The following is an 18,775-nucleotide window of genomic DNA, read 5'->3' on the forward strand; positions in this document are numbered from 1 at the left end:
TGACCTCATGATGAAACATGAAGCTGTTAACCACATTGTAATGCACACATTGGAGTATAGTTATGGAGTGATGCAACAATTTCCATCTGCGTCTTTGTTCCTGTGGAAGTATTTCTCTGAGTGCACCCTCTGCACACTTGTTTTTCTCCGCTGTTTGCAAACAGACACAGTCGTATTCCCTGAAGAAGGCCGAAAAGGCGAAACGTTGGAAACTAATAAATATAATATACAGCATCGTGGCTACGAGTGTGCAGCCTTTTTCTCTCTTTTTTACTCATTCACTGCCTTAGGCCATCACCTCACCAACACTGGTGTGTGCCCTTTCCTGTTTTATCTGCAAACAGACACAGGCCTTGAGACAAAAATGTTATTGGTATTATATTTATATACGTATATAAAAAAAAAAAAGCAGAAACAAAAGTTTGGTATTCAACATATTTCTTTATAAACCAAAAATAACACTGTTATTAGGACATAGGTTTAGGTAACCATTTGGGCACATGATCACTTCAAGGCTGGCGTGGCACTGGTGGTTTTCGGAAAACCACCATTGCTTTTTCGTCTTATAGGCTTCTAATAATTAGAAAAATAAAAGCACAGTATACGTCCATAATTTAACAATTAAACATAACAAAGCATGAGTCAATAATTTAATAATAATAATGGTTGTTTTTGATCAACTTAGTTGATAACCTAAATATAGGCTAAACCAGTGGTTCCCAAACTTTTCAGGTTGAGACCCAAAAGACGGATTAGATGTTCGCCCAGGACCCAAAACTGCACAGATGTGGGGAAATAGCCCAGTCCCCCCTCCCCTCTCTAAAATGTTATTTTCACTATATAAATGTCAGGAAAATCTTTAACTTTTTTGAGAAAAATGTCTACATTTCAACAAAGCATTGATATCAAAAACAAAATATACTTGTAATTTGTACTATTAAATACATATCTTTGAAAGAAAGTACTCCTGTACAAATTTGACAGAGTGACTTTCACTTTGTATAGTAGAGCAATGTTTGACCAAGAGCATCTACACTTACATTATAGTACAGTACTGGGGTTAAGTACTTTATCCACGCGTATATCTTTTCTACGTCCGAGCATAGGCATGGTAACGCCCCGCCTGCCTCTGATTGGCCTACAGACACTGCCGGCCTTACCAGAGTTTGTATACATGTGTAAACTAGAAACTTTTTTGTACTGTATAAAAGGGTCTCTTTTCCCTTCATCTTAATCGTTTTTAGTGTAACAGTATTAGTTTACTATAATTAGACTAATACCATGATCTTTATCTTTTTTAGTATAAATAGTATTAGTTTAATTAAATTAATACACGATAATCAACACTAACACTTTAATTTAGAACAAAGCCAAATCAAATCATAGTACATACGTGTTCAATCAATTATTCAATCAAAGCAAACGGCACAAACAATATTAGTTTGCCAGTTGCCTCTTCTACAAAAATGTAAGTTACACTTACAATACAATTAAGTTACTGTCGTGTGTTGTCATTCTCTTGTATTATTTCCCACCACGGAGTACCTTCCATCTCGGAGGACACGCAAGACGGGCAGTGTCGGTAGGCCAATCAGAGGCAGGCGGGGCGTTACCATGTCTATGCTCGGACGTAGAATAGATATACGCTTTATGCACCACTGCTTTATCCACATCAATGAACAAACTCCCTCCATCTCCTCCTTCCCTAGAAGTATTCAGGTTTTCACTCTGTCAATATGTCATCCAATGCTAAATGTATTACATGTTCTTTTAATTTATTTTAATCATGCCCCGTTTCCGTCCATCCGACGTGTTCACACGTCATAGGGAATCCAATCGTGGTTTTGATCTGATGGATATACTAGCGCTTCATTTCTGATCCTCATCCGCCTCTCGTTCAAAATATGAATGCTTTTTGGATCATTTATCGTATAAATGAAATCGAGAGCAAGGTAAGCTAGCAAATTATTTCTTCCGGATTGTTTCCAGAGGGGGGGGGGGGGTTCAGAGTAAAAGCGGCCATGTCTTTCCGGCACCCCAGAGCTTCTATTTTGAAGGAATCCCGGTGCTGATTGTGTTTTAGAGTGGTTTAAATAATAGGCTCTGCTGTTGGGTGGTTTGTGATCATAATGTCTGTGTCATGCTTGCACAGAGTTCTGAAGCTTCACAGGAGCAGAAACACATACAATGCAATAACAACGCAATAAATGTTTTTCATACCGTATGTCTGAATGACACACAATCACTTCTTGATTTTCCTATAAATTAAGCCACGAAAGCTGCCTGTGTACACATAGACTCTACTAAATTTGTACTCTACTACAACATGATAGGTAGCTCACTACATAAGCTACCGTTTACACTTTACAGTATATAAAATATGTAATATGAAAAAGTGAGGCAACCAGTTAAAAAATAAAGTCCTGGACAGTTCATCTAGTCCACCAGTGACGACAGACTGCAGTAGTTGCCTTGAATGCTCACGCAATATACATTCCTTTAAAGAGCAATTGATTGTCACATTATGAAGTAAAAGGGTAGGGACATCTTCAAGAACAGCACAAATGTGTACAAACATCAATGTAATCTTTAGGCATTAGAAATATGGTGGCACATAATGCATGATACAGACTATAGCAACTCCATTCAAGCTTTGTTTGAATAAATCTACCACAGTTCACCAGTAAGATAGCAAACACAATATTCAATATTAATGTCGCTTAGTCTATTGATCAAAATGAAATAATATTCAGGGAAAGGTAGGATGGTTGACTCAATGATGAGTTCTATTATGCTGTGTTCACTTAACACAAACTTGTAACACAAACTGACACCAAGAGACATAGCTCTGGTCAATAGCCCTAATGCCCTTGCTGCCATTGGATTAAGGCTATGGGACTCTCATCTTCCTGCACTCGCATAAAATGCAGACCAGCCTCTCGACTGTAGCGGAAATAAAAAATATCGTTTAAAATGCACTTTTTGCCCAGAAAAGGGGTTTCTCTTGCCAATATTGGTAGAGGGCGCAGTGCAGCAACTAAAAGTATTTTTCTTCCGGTGAAAAAAAAAAAGTTTTCTGGCCGAAAAGTGCATTTTATACGTGTGTTGGGGGGCTCAGTGTGCGTCCACTGCAGAAAGAAGGCTTTGTAAAGACACATATACCGTCTTTGTATTGATGAGTAGCGACAACGTTCTTTTTAGTTTCGCTACAGTCGAGAGGCTGGTCTGCATTTCATGCGAGTGCAGGAAGACGAGAGTAGTATAGCTCTAATGCACATTAGAGCTATGGACCAGAGCTAAGACATATAGTATTATCTATTTTTTTTACACTAGAGGTAACTTATGTCCAATGAGTTTCTCTTTTGCCCTGGCTCCTCTGGAAGGGTTCTGACACTCCCATTTTTCGTTCCATTAACAAGTGAGGGCTGGACCAGTGGGGGCCCATCGCCTGGATCTTTCCCATTGGTCTCCCCAGTTGCGGCCTTAATTTCTGGAGTAGACATATCCGCAGTTCCAGGAGGTGGTCCCGTGTCCGAGAACAGGGTTGTGGAGTTCTCGGGCTGCACGCTGCCATTGCCATTCTGGCTAATTCTGTAAATCTCTGTTGTCATTTCCGTCATCTCATCATCTTGCTCATCCCGAATTACCCTTCGCAGGCTCTCCCTCGGCATCAGCACCCTCCTCCGCTCCTCCTGCAGCTCTGTGGGCTCTTGGTTCTCCACCTTTCGAGACGAGCGGCAGAGGGCTTTACGGAAACCCCTCTTGAAGTTGTCTGACACAAAGCCATAGATGACTGGGTTGGCGCAGCTGTTGGCATACCCAAGAACAATGACAAGGAGGTAAATGCCCTGGTACTCTAGGCGCGGATTCACCAGTAGGTTGATGATATTGACGATGTAGAAGGGCATCCAGCAGAAGACAAAAACAGCCACGACGATCACCACCATGCGTGTGACTTTCCGCTCGGACTTCCTGCGCTTACTGGAGGTGGCGTGGACCTTCTTCCCCGAACTGCGGATCTTCAAGACAATGAGCAGGTAGCAAAGGCAAATGATGAGCAGCGGGCAAATGAATCCCACCGCAGAGGTGTAGATGATGAAGGTGACACTCCAGACGGTGGCCGGCTCCGGCCAGGTGATGTTGCACTCGCCGCATTGGACGATGTCGGCGAAGATCACCACGGGCAGGATGACCAAGAACGAGAGCAACCACACCATGCCATTCACCACCTTGGCCACCCGAGGGCGCCGCCACTTGGAAGAGCTCATGGGATGGACCACAGCCAAGTAGCGGTCGATGCTCATCACGGTGAGGCAGAAGATGCTGGTGAATTGGTTGATGGAGTCGACGGTCATGACCAGGCGGCACATGAACAAGCCGAAGGGCCAAGACTGCAGGGTGTTCTGCACGGCCAGGAAGGGCAGGCCCAGCATGAACAACTCGTCCGCTATGGCCAGGTTCAGGATGTAGATATTGGTCACGGACTCCATCTTGGTGTAGTGCAGCACGATGTGGATGACCAAGGTGTTGCCCGTGAGGCCGATGATGCAGACGATGATGTATATGACCGTGATCAGCACACCGGGACCCGGGGAGGGCTTGCAGGGTACGTTGGTGCAGTTGGTGCAGTTGTATAGGGAGTCATTGAAGAAGCTGTCGTTGATGTTTAGGAGGAGCAGAGACGGCTCGGAGGAAGGGCTCGGAAATAACCCCTCGCTCGGAAATAACCCCTCGTTCATCTCCTGGATGGAGTTGAATGCGTCAGCCATGGCTGCTTTCTCTCTTCTCTGTCTCTTGTTGTTATTATAATTTTCTTTTTATCTGTCTGTCTCACTCTCAGCTCGCTCCCATCCGTCCTGTGAGAACACAGAAATTGTTTGAAATAATAAGCCACAGATTAATTTTGCCATAACAACATTCGGTCAGTCTTTTGGCCCATTGAAACCTCAGACACATTAAACAGTGTGTGTTCCCGTAGACAGGAACTACAGAGGCTAATAATTGACATTTCATTAGCAACCAGGCACTCTCTCTAACCGGACTGTGAACACGTACGGCACACAGTGTGTGTGTGTGTGTGTGTGTGTGTGTGTGTGCGTGCGTGCGTGCGTGCGTGCGTGTGCACGTGTTTGTTTATACATAAAAGTGCATCTGCTTTTCACACCATTGTGTGCACACACGTTTATGCATGAGTGTGTGTGTGCGTGCGTGCGTGTGTGCGTGTAAGCTTGAAGAAGCTCAAATGCTTTAGACACGAGTCTCCATATGTGGCTATGGAGTCTCATGCTTGGTAAACATCCATTGGCACTGACGTCCCTTCGGGCCACGTTCTGGAACAAAGTAACAGCTGGCAACCTCCACTTCCCAATCACAGCTGCTTTCATTTGAAAATGAAAAAACGAAACAAAGGAATGACCCGTTATTCAGGCTATACGTTCATGTAAACTTCAAAGGCCTGAGGCATTTCTAATTGTAACAATTAGACCATTCTCCTGACTTTATTACGGCAAGATCAAGTTAATCAACTTTTTGGATTCTTTGGGGTCATTCAGTCATTTGTTGGGTCTCTGGTTAGATTCCCAGTCAATGCATGTCACTCCCAGACCGGCTCTCTCTCCCTGTATCCTGTTTCTCTACACAGTGGCTATCATTTAATAAGGCTTACTTTACATTACAGGAAAGGATGGAGTCATTTCCCAGAACATTACTTGAGATTAATTATAATCTCCGATGCAGAGAAATATCCATCAGTCTATTTCCTCTCCTCAAATAGGTCTCTCATTCATCATGTCGGGAATGTTGCTATCAGGTAGATCAGCTGTGAGAACAGCACAGCTGTAGTGCCGTAAGCTTACCGATAGCTATTTGATTACCGGTAATCAAACCACTTAATTGTTGAATGGCTATATTGTCATCTCAATGGAAACAGCTGCACAGTCAGAGAAAACGTTGAAGTTGCTGAAGCTAATTATAAAGAAACCCATCTAAAGGAACACCTAACTCTGAAACTGCATGTGAAAGGAAACTGAGATTACTACAGGAGTTCCAAGAGCAATTTTTGCATGTGTGCATTTTAGCACCCCCCCCCCCAATATCGTCACATATTACAACATTTCACATAAGCCTACACGTGACAACTCCAACCACCAAAGAAACCAAGGAGAGAGAATACTCTGATAGAAGTCCCATAAATCAAACAGAACTAAATAACGTGCACAAATAGCAGGACGGCTATGCATCGATTTTTCTTGTGAAAAGACAATAAGAAAGCTGTCTCACTTGAGCCGAGCTTATATTATAAGGACTGTGAAATGTAGCAGAACATTCCACAATGAAATTGTGAAAGTGATAATGTGGCTGTTTAGCACAATCTATGTTGCTCAGAATTGCAATGTTTCCCCAAAGGGCAATGACTCAACCTTGTGCCTTGTCAATTTATCCCGAACACTCTGAGGACCTTTTGTTATTATCATAATATTTGTCCCTCATTGATGTTCCTCTCCACACTAGACCAGAACCTCAAGCGAGGTGATATTGAAGAGGCTTTATATGTATAGTGGTTAATTGGAGTAGTCAGCTGTGGGGTGGGGGTAGGGAACTGTGATGGACATTGTGCATTTGTTTGTTTAACTGTATGTGTAATGTGTTTTTTTGTTTTTGTTCTGTATTTATGGACATTTCCGGATGTTTCTCCGAAGACTTTTTTTTGCATTTGTGCTGCCATGGTGTGGGGGGGAAAATATATTTGAATAATTGCTTTGAAATTACTATGTTGTAAAGAAAAATCAATAAACATGTGTTTTAAAAAAAAAGAAAACACCAGAGCCTTTCCAACTAATCTCCCAGGGCGGAAATATATTTAGTTTGCAAATTGGGGTTCTGAAGATAGACTGTTAAAACATAGGCAATTGTAGGGGAGGGAAAGGGGGGCAATTGGCCCCCTGGTGGTCAGACGATTTTAATAATATATATTTTTTATATTTTTGGGTTTATATTCTATAACTCAACCATTGAGTTCTCACAGATGTACACACGTTATTGTAGGCTATTATTACACAGACTGTAATCCTTGTTATGTCCCCCCACCTTCCCAAAATGTGTTTGGTACCCGGTCTACCCCCCCAAAAAAACAAGGAGGAGACGCCTGGACTAGCCGACACCTCTTGACGCGACTGTCTGGCCATACCCTCGGAGAACTCAGTGCAGTTGCTACTGCCCGACCATTGGTCGGTCTCAGCTCCATGCTTCAATTCTCAGCCAATCACATACTCACTTTATAATAGAGAAACCTATGTACTGTAAATGAGGGAAGTTGCATTGCTCATCCCTTGCTTGCCATTTGCTGCTGCCTATAGTCTCGCGTTGCCAGACTGTTGCCTTTCGCAATTTCCAAATGCTTCCGTCATACAGCAATAGAAAAGCTATCATGATCGAGTAAAATATAAAGCGGAAGTGGAGCCTCCTCCCCACTTCCGTTTCGTCTTTACAGTAGCGCAAATGTATCCTAATATAAATAGAAAAGATCTAAGCATATATAGCTGTTGCTTAGCATAAAAGGAAATAAGATATTTTAAAATGTATTATTCTCGTGAACGGAAATAGCAGCTTCCTTACTCGGATTTCGGGAGGCGTAGTTCCAGACTCTATATAGCATTCGGAGATTGTGGAATAGTTGTCTGGCTACGCAAGATTAGTTGCTGCCTAACCTCCCAACCTTGAGGCTTTCCACCTCGGAGGACAGCCTGGTCTGTGTTCCAAAATCACAGTGTGAACCGGTCTGGAGCGGATGGTAATTTACATCATGTTGTAGTCACTGATTTGTAGTCATCAGGCAGGAAACCACAACCGGAATAATTAAGAACTACCCAAAATAGTTCCCCGTGACCATCATTTTAGGGCCTACCCAATAAAATGGAATTTCCCCGTGGGACAATGAAGGTATACAGACGCTAAATGTATGTACCTATTGGTAGGGAGATGTGCTTTCCCAGAGTACCTAAAAACAAGATCTAATTCATGGCCAAACAAAAATAAATGTATTGCTCATTTTATATTCAATAAAAATATTGTATCAAAGAACAAAGGCGAGCCAAGTGCTGTGATGACTCCAGTCCAGGTGGTGATGAGGTGCTCACGAAGTTAAAACGGGTTTAAAAAGAAGAGAGGTCCCATTGAGACAGGCTTCACACTCTGAGCAAGGATACATTTAAAAAGCCTTTATTGAGGCATTGAGTGGCATTTTTTTTTAAACATGTAATAGCCTTGTACAAGCGCAATAAAGGCTATTTAAATGTATCCTTGCTCAGAGTGTGCTTGAAGCCTGTGTCAAAGGGACCTGTCTTATTTAAAAATATATTTTTATCATTCATGAGTTGTCCTATAACTGAACTAATGGCAGTGTACACTACCTTATGTCAACAGTAACCAAAAATGGTTTGGATGCTGTTCACGTTTTGCTTTGATGCTCTTTGACGGGTTGGGGCTCTACAGTCTACACTAGGTTTTAAGGGTAGCCTACTAGTCTCTCAAGACAACATCAAGGCATCCTTCCCAAACCGCCAATTGATGAATGTTTAATTTCTGCTTGTATATTATGCATTTTACTCGACTCATATAAGGAATATTTGAATATCTGAATATTTGTTTTTCTCGTTTTTCTCTATTCTTCTTCCCTTTTCTGAAAACTACAAAATTATTTCGGAGAATTCTTTACGAAAAAGAATTTCACCCACTTCTTTACGCCTGTAAACCTGTGTTGTGACAATAAAGCCTGAGTTGAGTTTGTTTCCCCAAATAAATGCATGCATCGTATTGTGTCAACAATGCGATATATCACAACGTGTACTATGTAAGGGATAATATTCATTGAATATCATTAGGCTACAAGAACATACTAGCGTCATGTCCAGGGGGTGTACTTGTACATCAAGCTGCCTCACGCTACAGAAACAGGAGATAGGCTCCTGCCCTATGGGCCTCATGGCTCGGCAAGGCTACTTACAACAACAATAACCGTATGAATCACGTTGGGCCATTTCATTTTACTGAAACAATCCCACCTACACAAACCATTAAAACTAAGAAGAATGGAGGTGATAATGGTTATTTTGCTCTCTTTCTGACTCTCTCTGTATCTTGCATGCATGCACGCACAAAGTAACATGGCTTTGGATGATACCCATGGTAACAATGTACATGGTAATGTGTGCTGAATGCTTTGTTTTAATTATTATTAAAACAAAAAAAATCATAAATAAATCCACAATCAAAGAGAAATGAATGAATGAGAAAAGAAAAACGCTTTTAAGAAATTTGTGAAAATAGCACATCTACAAGCTCACAATGCGTCACATCGTGACACCGTGTAGATCGGCTATTTCCACTAGTTTGGGTCCCGTGGAGACATCAACGTTATTTTTTGGGTCTCGAGCTGAAAGGTTTGGGAACCTCTGTACTAGAGTGTTTGTGGGCATGTCCTCAGAATGGACCAGAACCATGTTCCTAAAGTAGCCCTCAGATCATGGACCACAGAGCTGAAAACAGCTAGACCTAACTGGGCCATGCAGGAACAGAATGCTGCACAGGATAGGGTGAGTAGATGGTCCAAGCAGATATAGTCACTGCAGCCTTACATTTCACAGGGATCAAAGAGGATTATGGTAAGGTAAGGTAAGGTGTAACACATACATAAATCTGAGAATGTAGCCTACAGTACATACTGTAACCAAATGGACCTGTAAGGGTGTGTAACCCAGGGAGTGTATACATGTATCATTTGTACACTCTCTCAGAGTTAAATTAAGACTGATGAGGATTTTACTGTGTAGGGTAGCTGAAGGTGAAAGCATGCTTATCTGAAACTTGAGGGCGTGACTACATTGTGCTGCTGTCCGGCACAAAGACATAATCACTACTGAGATTAGCCTAGTGGCACAATTCTCCGCTGTTACTGCAAGTTACATTACTGAATTACCACTACCGTACATGTGAACAAATATAAAGCAGATATGTGACACGACAACATAATAATGTAGCCGTCTCTCTGTATACACACATGCACGTGCATGCGCACACCACGTACGCACACCACGTTCGCACGCACGCACACACAGTCTGGTATATGCTATAGACAGCTAGAGCAATGAAATGCCAATTATTAGCCTCTGCTATTTTGTTTTGAAATGTCAGTTTATTTGCAGGCTTTTAAACAAAAGTGTGCGCACGTGCGTGCGCGTGTGTGTGTGTGTGTGTGTGCGCATATTCAGAATAATTGCTATAGAGTGTTCATCTCTCTAGCTTTTTGGAGGAATTTTTGGAAATGGAAAACTTTCAAATTGAAGCTAATAAATGGGTAGGCTACTCTCTCTCTTTATTGGATGAAATGTATTTTCGATTTATTGAAGTGCTGGAGAGACTGGAAGACCCTTGTTTACAGAACAAACCTTCTATGGCAATGATTTCATCAGAATACAGAGCAGAAGAACCTTAAGTCATATATAATGATGATAAGAGTTTTCGGAAGCCGTTTCCATTCTGTTGCTGATAAAAGTGTGAAATCACCTTCTGTGGCTATCAAGATGTTATCTAAGCACAAACGCACACATAACAAGTAGGCGATACGTGTAATGAAAGTTCTCCGATAGGTTGCCAATGCACTCATGCACTCGTTGTTCTTCCATCATAGGAAGGGAGGGAGAACAGCAGGAATCTCATTTTAAATTACAGTCAATCGTCTTTTGCAGCAATTTTTTTATTTTACCCTTGAAGCAAAAAGACTTCAATAATTTGATCCCTGGGCTCTCGCATGAGGGACCACATTTTGACTCCTCAGCCAAGAGGCAATATCCCTGCATGGCCAGGCAGGTGACAACTAAGTACCTCATTAATGTTTTCTCCTTCTTTTTCTCTCTAGTCCACTCACTCAGTCACACAGTAGAGCTTTTAACAATCAATATTATTTCTCGACCAAAAGTTCTCGATTGGATTTAAAGATTTAGTTTGACCTCCAGTTTCATGTGAGCTGATAGTGTCTCACCAACCTCCAACTAGCGTTTATTCTTCACACATTTGCAATGACAATATACTCGCATATATATTGGTGCCATGTCATTTTCTTTTTTAACTTCATTATAGGCTACTGTACTTTTTTACAAGACATCCCAGACTATTACTTTCACATAAAGCCTTAATCTGCTGTTTATGTTGTTGCAAATGGTGTTTCAGAGTGACAAAAATGTGTGAACAAACAAAACACTTTGGACAATTGGATTTATCTCAATAGAGCCCAAGGTGAGGAGATTTTCTGCAACAAGACTGTGGTTAAAGGCAGCTTATTGCTGGAGCATGGGAATTGCAAGATAGCTGTCAAATGCACTGTGCTGTGCAGCTGAGCATCCATCACAAAGGTCAGGAGAGCTTGACAGCCTCACAATGTTCACCTTAAGCAGTAAAGGCTATTATAGGCCATTTTAGCGAGACCTGATACAAAGAAATCCTACCGGTCATTTTCACAGCTTTGGGTGCTGGCATACATTTCTTACTAATCAAAAAGGGCCAGAATCTGGTGCTGTTGCCATTGCAACAAGAGGTCAATGGTTAATGGCATATTTCAGCCATATGTAGAGTCTTTCAATGCTAGTTACAGAAATTAGTCAATAGTATAAGCCAAGGTCAGAGTAATGGCTAATGACATTGCTCAAGTCAAATGTAGTTGTTTCTTTGTTTGAATAACATATCTGCTTGAATTTTACTTCATGAGAGTAAACATTAATTTGGTTGCCCAGGATTTAATATAGGGGAACTTCCCATAAATAATTTGGGGAAATCTTGTTAAATTGTGAAACCTACATCTAAAAATATAGGCCTACAATAATCTTTCAGTACAGGTTGACCCATTAATAAAAGCTTGCTTTATGGAAAATAGTCTATTCTGAGAAGTAGATGAAAAACAGACTACTGGTAAATGAGTAATTCTCTGTTTATTTCTGCAAGTTGAGATGTAATCTCATATTTATACTGTACATAAACATGAATGTGCTTGGTGTTATAAGCTATTCCTTCTCAGAATCCTGGGGATTTGCGGTAAGGGTCCATTTGTAAACTTTCAGAGTTCAATTGACTTTAAATCAAATTCAGTCAGCAATGCAATATCACTGTTTTTACAGTCTTTTCTTTTCAAGTCTGCAATTCACATTTTGACAAGCAGTACTACTTGGAGGAAGGATACATTTTGTCTATATGGTTTTACCTGTATCACCAAAGAGCACCCATCTAAGAGCCACTAACAGATCCCTGCAGCGCTTCCATTCCTCTATTTCTTCACTGTTTTTACATTTGACAATGAACATGTGAGAGCTCACATGTTAAACCAGCACATTGCAAGAAGCACTGGTTTAAACTGGTTTAAAAGTTAGGATTTTCAGACATATTGTAAGTATAGTATTGTGCGTGGGCACTAGGGAACAACACAGATTCTCTTGTTGCACGGTGGTGCCATTATTCAAGCCTGCCAGCACTGCAGTCCTGCAATAAATTACCAGTAGATGACCTTACCTAGCCTGTTGATAAATGAATATTTAATGGCATAATGCTATTATTGTATTTTAACTTCCTCTCAGTCTCTGAACCCACTGTGTGGGTCTGTGGGCTGTGTGGAGCAGACGGCTCAGTGAGTCAGAATGTACAGCCCCAGAGACAGATGGACATCATCATTTTGAGAGTCTATACTTTCCAATATTGATATCCCTTGCTTATTTGGGAGACATTGTTTTATCATCCTTTCTGTATGAGTGAGAGTCACACAACAACACACTCATTATTTAGGCCTGAGCAAAGATTCGAGTTAAAAACGTTCGCTCTGAATTCTGAAAGAATATATTCAAACATTTGCGCCACATTTTCATGATTTTTCAAAAATAGCAGACCTACAAGCTCGTAGCGCGCCACTCTGTGACGCGCTATGAGCTTGTAGATAGCTATTTTTCAATAGCTAAATTATAACATAATGTTTAAAACACCAAAAGGGGTTCCCGCCCAAAATGGGTTAAAACTGGAAGTTTGCACTGCTCATCCTGCTTGCTGCTGCATGCTGATACTGCTGCGCTGCTGTCTGCTTAAACTTTTGTTGCTCACCCTCCTTCTGGGAGTGAAGAGCAGAGTGGCCCCAGGGCCGTAGCTGACCATTTGGTTACCCTACTCGTAGGATATTTGTGTTGCCCCCCCTCCCGACGAGAGCACTGCTATTCCCCATGCAGATGGGCTATTTTCACTGTTTGTGAGGACGCACACACAGCCGCTCCTCATTACGCGTTGGAGCCGCAGAGAAAATTGTTATTTTGAGGGTCGGCTTGGCACATTTTGTTGCCCCCCCTCGGCGTGTTGCCCTACTCACAGCGCGTACTGCGCGTATGGGTAGCGACGGCACTGAGTGGCCCCTTCACAGAGCATCTGCTAAGACTGCCATTACTTGCTACTAGCTGCATGGGTGGGTGAAGGGGAATGCTCACCAGGAAAAGCTTCTGGCCAAAGGTACCGGTAAAATCCTCAGTGTTAGTTTATCCATCTGTAACTCGCTCATAGCGCGGCACCGAGTGCCACGCTACGAGCTTGTAGCGTGGCACTCGGTCAAAAAATGTGGCGCAAATCTTTGAATATATATTCTTTCAGAGCGAACCTTTTTAGCTCAAATCTTTGCTTCTGGGGGGGGGGGGGGTTCCTGGAACAACATATTTTCAGATGAGGGTCCACGGCCAAATACAGGTAATTCTGGGGTCCTTGACATGAAAAAGTTTGAGCACCACTGACATAGAAACATAGGTCTTTCGGAAAACTGTAATGATTTACAAGACATTTGTAGAATCAGCTCTCAGGTCTAAATGGGTTAAGCTCTGGTCCAGAGCGATGGCGAGTTTACTGAGTTCTCACTAATCGGTCACTAATGAGGACCGAGCAATAAGATGCAGCAATGAACTCTCTAGCATGAGCATCCTTTCTGTCTACACACAGCACAGGGATTAACTGCTACTCTGCCATTCTGCTCTTTGAAAAAACAAATCCACATTTAATAAATAAATAAATAATAATAGGCTGACCGATGAACTTTCCACATCGAGACGTCACGTGTGTGTGTGTGTGTGTGTGTGTGTGTGTGTGTGTGTGCACCCCCCCTATAGGGTAGATTTAGTGATGACTTATATGAGTGTAAATGTTTTCATTATTGTCCTCATCTGAAGGAGATGTATTTTTCCAGGTAAATCGAAGACAGATATAGCCTAGCAATTAAAGTTGATCCTCATCTTTAGCCATTAAATATAAATGACATTTCATTTTGGACAGAAAGAAGATGATCAGGTATTGACTGACAGAAATTAACCCAAATTAACCCAAATGTGCACGCACGTACGTACGCATGCACGCACACACACGCACACAATTCAGCGTCGCATGGAGGAAACTAAACGGGTCATGAATGATCACACAGGTCTCTCATTAGTGTTTTCTTTAGTCACAAGTTGTCTAATTATAGCCTACTGCCGTGCGCCTACTGAATTACTGCGGTGTTAAAATAAAATGTAACGTAGTATATAAATATGCCTGCCTGGCATCATCTTATGACCACGTTATTTTACGTTCGCTCAATGCATTGCATGCACGTGTTGGGAAGCATCTCGCATCATTATCTGTCTCATCTCATCTGTAGCAAGCTATAGTGATCCGAGCCGAGATCTTTAATGCTGCGAATGCCGCTGCGCGATATACCACGAAATAAACTGGTATAAAAAGGTAGAAAACTGACCTGCTTCAATAGGCTCATTTCAACAGCCGGTAGGAAATCGAATGTCAGGCTATTGAAAGATATTGCTGTATGGAAATAAATTAAATCCTGTTACAATGTGAAAAACAGATTTTCCTTTTTTAACTTACCCAGGTTACTTTCTCAGAGTCGAAGTCTAGTCCAGGAATGCCTATTTATGAAACTCAGGGTTTAAAAAAATAAATAAACTGAGATAGGTTACTTTTAATAACTAATAAATTATCTCTCATAGCAAAACAATCTGTCTGTCCACTTCAATGCGTTATCTGACTTTTTCCACCTGACTCTGTCCTCTGAGTGGTGTACCGACATTACATTACTGATCCACACTCTTCCCAGTAACTAGGTAACCGCTCACTGCTTGCCGACGCCCCAGAGTCAAGTAGGAGGTGTTAAAATAAACCCGCGCGTGTGTGTGTGTGTGTGTGTGCGTGTGTGCGTGCGTGCGTACACGTGTGTTTACGCGTGCGCGCAAGTTGTTATCCGGATTGTATATAGGCCTACTGATTAAAAAAAAGCCTGCCTATACTGAGTTAGGTAAACAGATTAGCAAATTATTTATGAAGTAAATACATTATTTTTTCCTATAACTCGTTAGTTTAGTTTCTCGATTTCTGTTCTGGTAGTTTATGAGAGTATGTACATTTAATAGCCACAAGTAGGCCTATAGCCTCAGAAAGCACATAGGGCGGGGGCCTAAGTGCTTCCCAACTTTTAACAGCCCATCGTTTACAAATTTTAAAGCAATGAATAGCAGAAATAGCCGATCTACAAGCGCATAACTCACGCTTGTCCCGGTCGGGTGATCGGAAATCGGGGGCCGATCACGTCATTTTCAAATGATCGGAATCGGATCGGGAGCCAAATAACGTGATCGGGACATCCCTAGTAGGCCTATCTTATTATCGGTATATCCATCATGATATTAGACTGGATATTGTAGGCTACTATTATGATATGGCATAAACGTGTTCTATAAAATATATATATCGGTATCGGCAGATGCTCAAATGATCGGAATCGGATTGGGAGCAAAAAAGACGTGATCCAACCCATGTTTGGTCTGTTGTGAAGCAGAACAAACAAGCCGATCGAGGAGATCGCAGGTGTATTTATACTGTGGTGATTGCAACAAGGATTGGCTGTGGAGGCAGGTGTAGTGGATAAGGGTCATTGTGAATGGGGACTAGTGTGGCTAATGAGTGAAGGCAAGTGTGGTAGAGTAGCAATAGAGAGTATGCACAGGCATGATTTTCCCATCAGGACACGCCCCCCTAATCTAGACTGAGTGGCAAAACATTGAGCAGCATGAGTGTCGAGTTTGGAAGCACTCGTTGGAAATCACTCAACCGTCCTGCGTACCACCTAAATGTCACATAATGCAGGAGGCAGCAAAAATGTAATGTGTTATTGAAAATAAGCACTTATGTACAAACTCTGACACTTAGAAAAATAATCAAATGCAGGGCATTACTTGACAGAAAGTAACTCATAACGTTTCTATGGGGGATTTTTATGAAACTTTGCAGCTAGAAAGAGGATAATTCAAGCTTTTCATACAGCTGCAATGTTTGTGAATTTAACATTGTTTAATGCAATCAGACAGGACTTTTCTGTTTAGGTGAATGGGCTATCAAGGTCAGAAAGTAGTTTTTTGCCACTCAGTGGGCGTTCCGCATAACTTCCAGGTACGATGATGTTACGCACATACCCTCTATTGAGAATGGGAGTGGCTGTGGTCTCCACTCCTGATTCCTGAACCTACATTGAACACAACTACATGTAAAGTGTTAGCTGAATTCTGAATTTTAAATAAAACTGAGCAAGTGAAACCTGTCTCTGTCATCATTATGCTATTGCCACTGGTGTTCAAGATACTAGCTAGCAGCTTGAGGAATTAATGCGGTACCAGCGTGTGAGCAATAACCATTCTGCCTGGGAAATGTTCTTTGTCATCATGCGATGAACTAGAAATCAGGATGCTGTTGCAAAGCCATTGATGATTCATACAGAGGATATTTGTGCTACTGTTGCGTGACACTCTAGTGTCTAGTGTGAAGAAAAAAAATCAGTGTCTAGTGTGAAAAAAAAAATCACACCTGTGTGAACTGAGCGGTGTACTAACTGTACTGTACTCCTCGTACTGTACTGTATACTGTACTGTACAAGCCATCCTCCCTGGCCTCTGTGTGTGTGTGTGTGTGTGTGTGTGTGTGTGTGTGTGTGTGTGTGTGCAATCCAGTGGTATTGCTAAGGTTGAAACACCTTCCGTCCTCGGACGGACAGACAGACACAGCCAGTCAGGGACACACATAGCTACGTAATGGAGTGGAGGCACCGCTCAAAAACACAAGTTGAAATGTATACAAGGTTTCTGCCCAGCAGCAAAGATATGTGCTCCTAGTTGCATGATTTCAACCATCCTCACAGATATATAAGCACTCCAAGCTGCTCAACCTGCCTCCCCATCTTCAATTCTTCTCATTTTTCTTGAACCATCTGCTGCATTTAACTGCCAGGTTCTCCTGGACACCTTTTCAAACCGGTACAGAGGAAATACACTAAAGTGGTTCTCTTCTTACCTGATTCTTTAGACCGGAGTCCCCCAGAGTTGAGTTCCTGGTCCTCTCCTCTTATAACTCTACACCCGATCCCTCGCCTTGGTAATCTCTGTTTACTCATTTTCCTAAAATAGGAAACAAATACACCTGCTGGCTAAACTTTAAGAAAACAACCGATCTTCAGAGACTGTTACAGGATATTATCCTTCGATGAGGTCCTGGCTTGGAGCTATCTTCTTGTTGTCTCTCCTAGCCTCAGGTAATACTGAACTGCCTCCACCTGCAGCAATCCTGCTTTTATACAGGTGGGGCAAACCATCCCCTAATCAGCAAGTGGCAATCAATTGATTCAACCACACGGCCAACTAAGCCCTACGAGTAATCTTCCACATTACTATACTTTAGAGGAATATACAGTGCACTAAAAACATATTTCAAAGGCTCAATTCATTCACAGGGCCTAACATAAAGACCAAACATAATACACACAGGAACAATCACCCCCCCTCCTCTACAGTACTTGGCACCCTCCAATCTAGAGAGGAGTGCCAGCACTGCAGAGGAGAGGCAGGTGACCAATGCAACTTCAGTATCAATAAATACAAATAAACATTTTAAACTCTTTCAACCATTGTGTCTATAGGGCATGGGCTGGCCTGGCCTGTGACACTATATGCAGGTAATAAAATCTGCCGGTAACACTAGTTGCCCTAAACATACAGTGGTGTTGTTAGGAATAAACACAGAAGTGGACTAAGAACCAGATTGCTACACAGGTGAGTTGCAACTGCATGGCTGACATCTGTAAATGTCTTTCCCCACCACTGTTTCTGGCAGTTGTAGAATCGTCCTCACTGGTCTTAATGGGTTAACAACACCGGGGATTGTGTCAGATATGGCTGACCTGAACAAACCCTCTGAACTGTGGGTGCTGATGCACTGGAACAGCAGTGTTTGCACTTTAGTTTGATGCCTTTCATGTCCCTGACAGGGTGGGTCGTGATTGAAGTATGCTCACGCCATACTAAGGAGATAGATGGCTGTTTGATCATTTGTTCATGCAACAACAAATGACCCCGGAGGCTAACATCAGTGAGATCTTAAGAGAATTATGTAACACAAACTCAGCCTGCAGCACTTTGACGGTGGTGACAAAATAAATACATCGATAATACATTTGTTTGATGATGCTTATGGCATTCAGCGGAGAGAGAGAGAGAGAGAGCAAAACTGTTTGATGGCCTTGAATGTTCGCCTCTGCTGTCGGTGAATGAAATAGTTCCACATTATGCTTATGCATACCGTAGGCCTATCTGCGTGTGTGAATGGGTGAACGTGAAGTACATTGTAAAGGGATTTGCATGGTCAGAATTCAAGACAAAAAAGTGCAATCCATTAGTCC

At 42.0% G+C, this 18,775-nt stretch overlaps 1 protein-coding gene across 1 annotated transcript; it reads right to left on the bottom strand.

Annotated features, from left to right (window-relative positions):
* Nucleotides 1–3,329: 3,329 nt before the first annotated feature.
* Nucleotides 3,330–14,999, bottom strand: sstr3 (somatostatin receptor 3; the record flags this gene model as incomplete). Its single annotated transcript, XM_080774857.1, has 2 exons — nt 14,923–14,999; nt 3,330–4,856 (listed from the first exon to the last, which is right to left on the bottom strand). The coding sequence occupies exon 2, from the start codon at nt 4,767–4,769 to the stop codon at nt 3,330–3,332; it is 1,440 nt and encodes a 479-aa protein (XP_080630983.1). The 5' UTR covers nt 4,770–4,856; nt 14,923–14,999.
* Between the last annotated feature and the right edge of the window lie 3,776 nt (nt 15,000–18,775).

This window comes from Protomyctophum bolini (genome assembly GCF_963924005.1).
Source record: "Protomyctophum bolini genome assembly, chromosome: 11".
NCBI classification, from domain to species: domain Eukaryota; kingdom Metazoa; phylum Chordata; class Actinopteri; order Myctophiformes; family Myctophidae; genus Protomyctophum; species Protomyctophum bolini.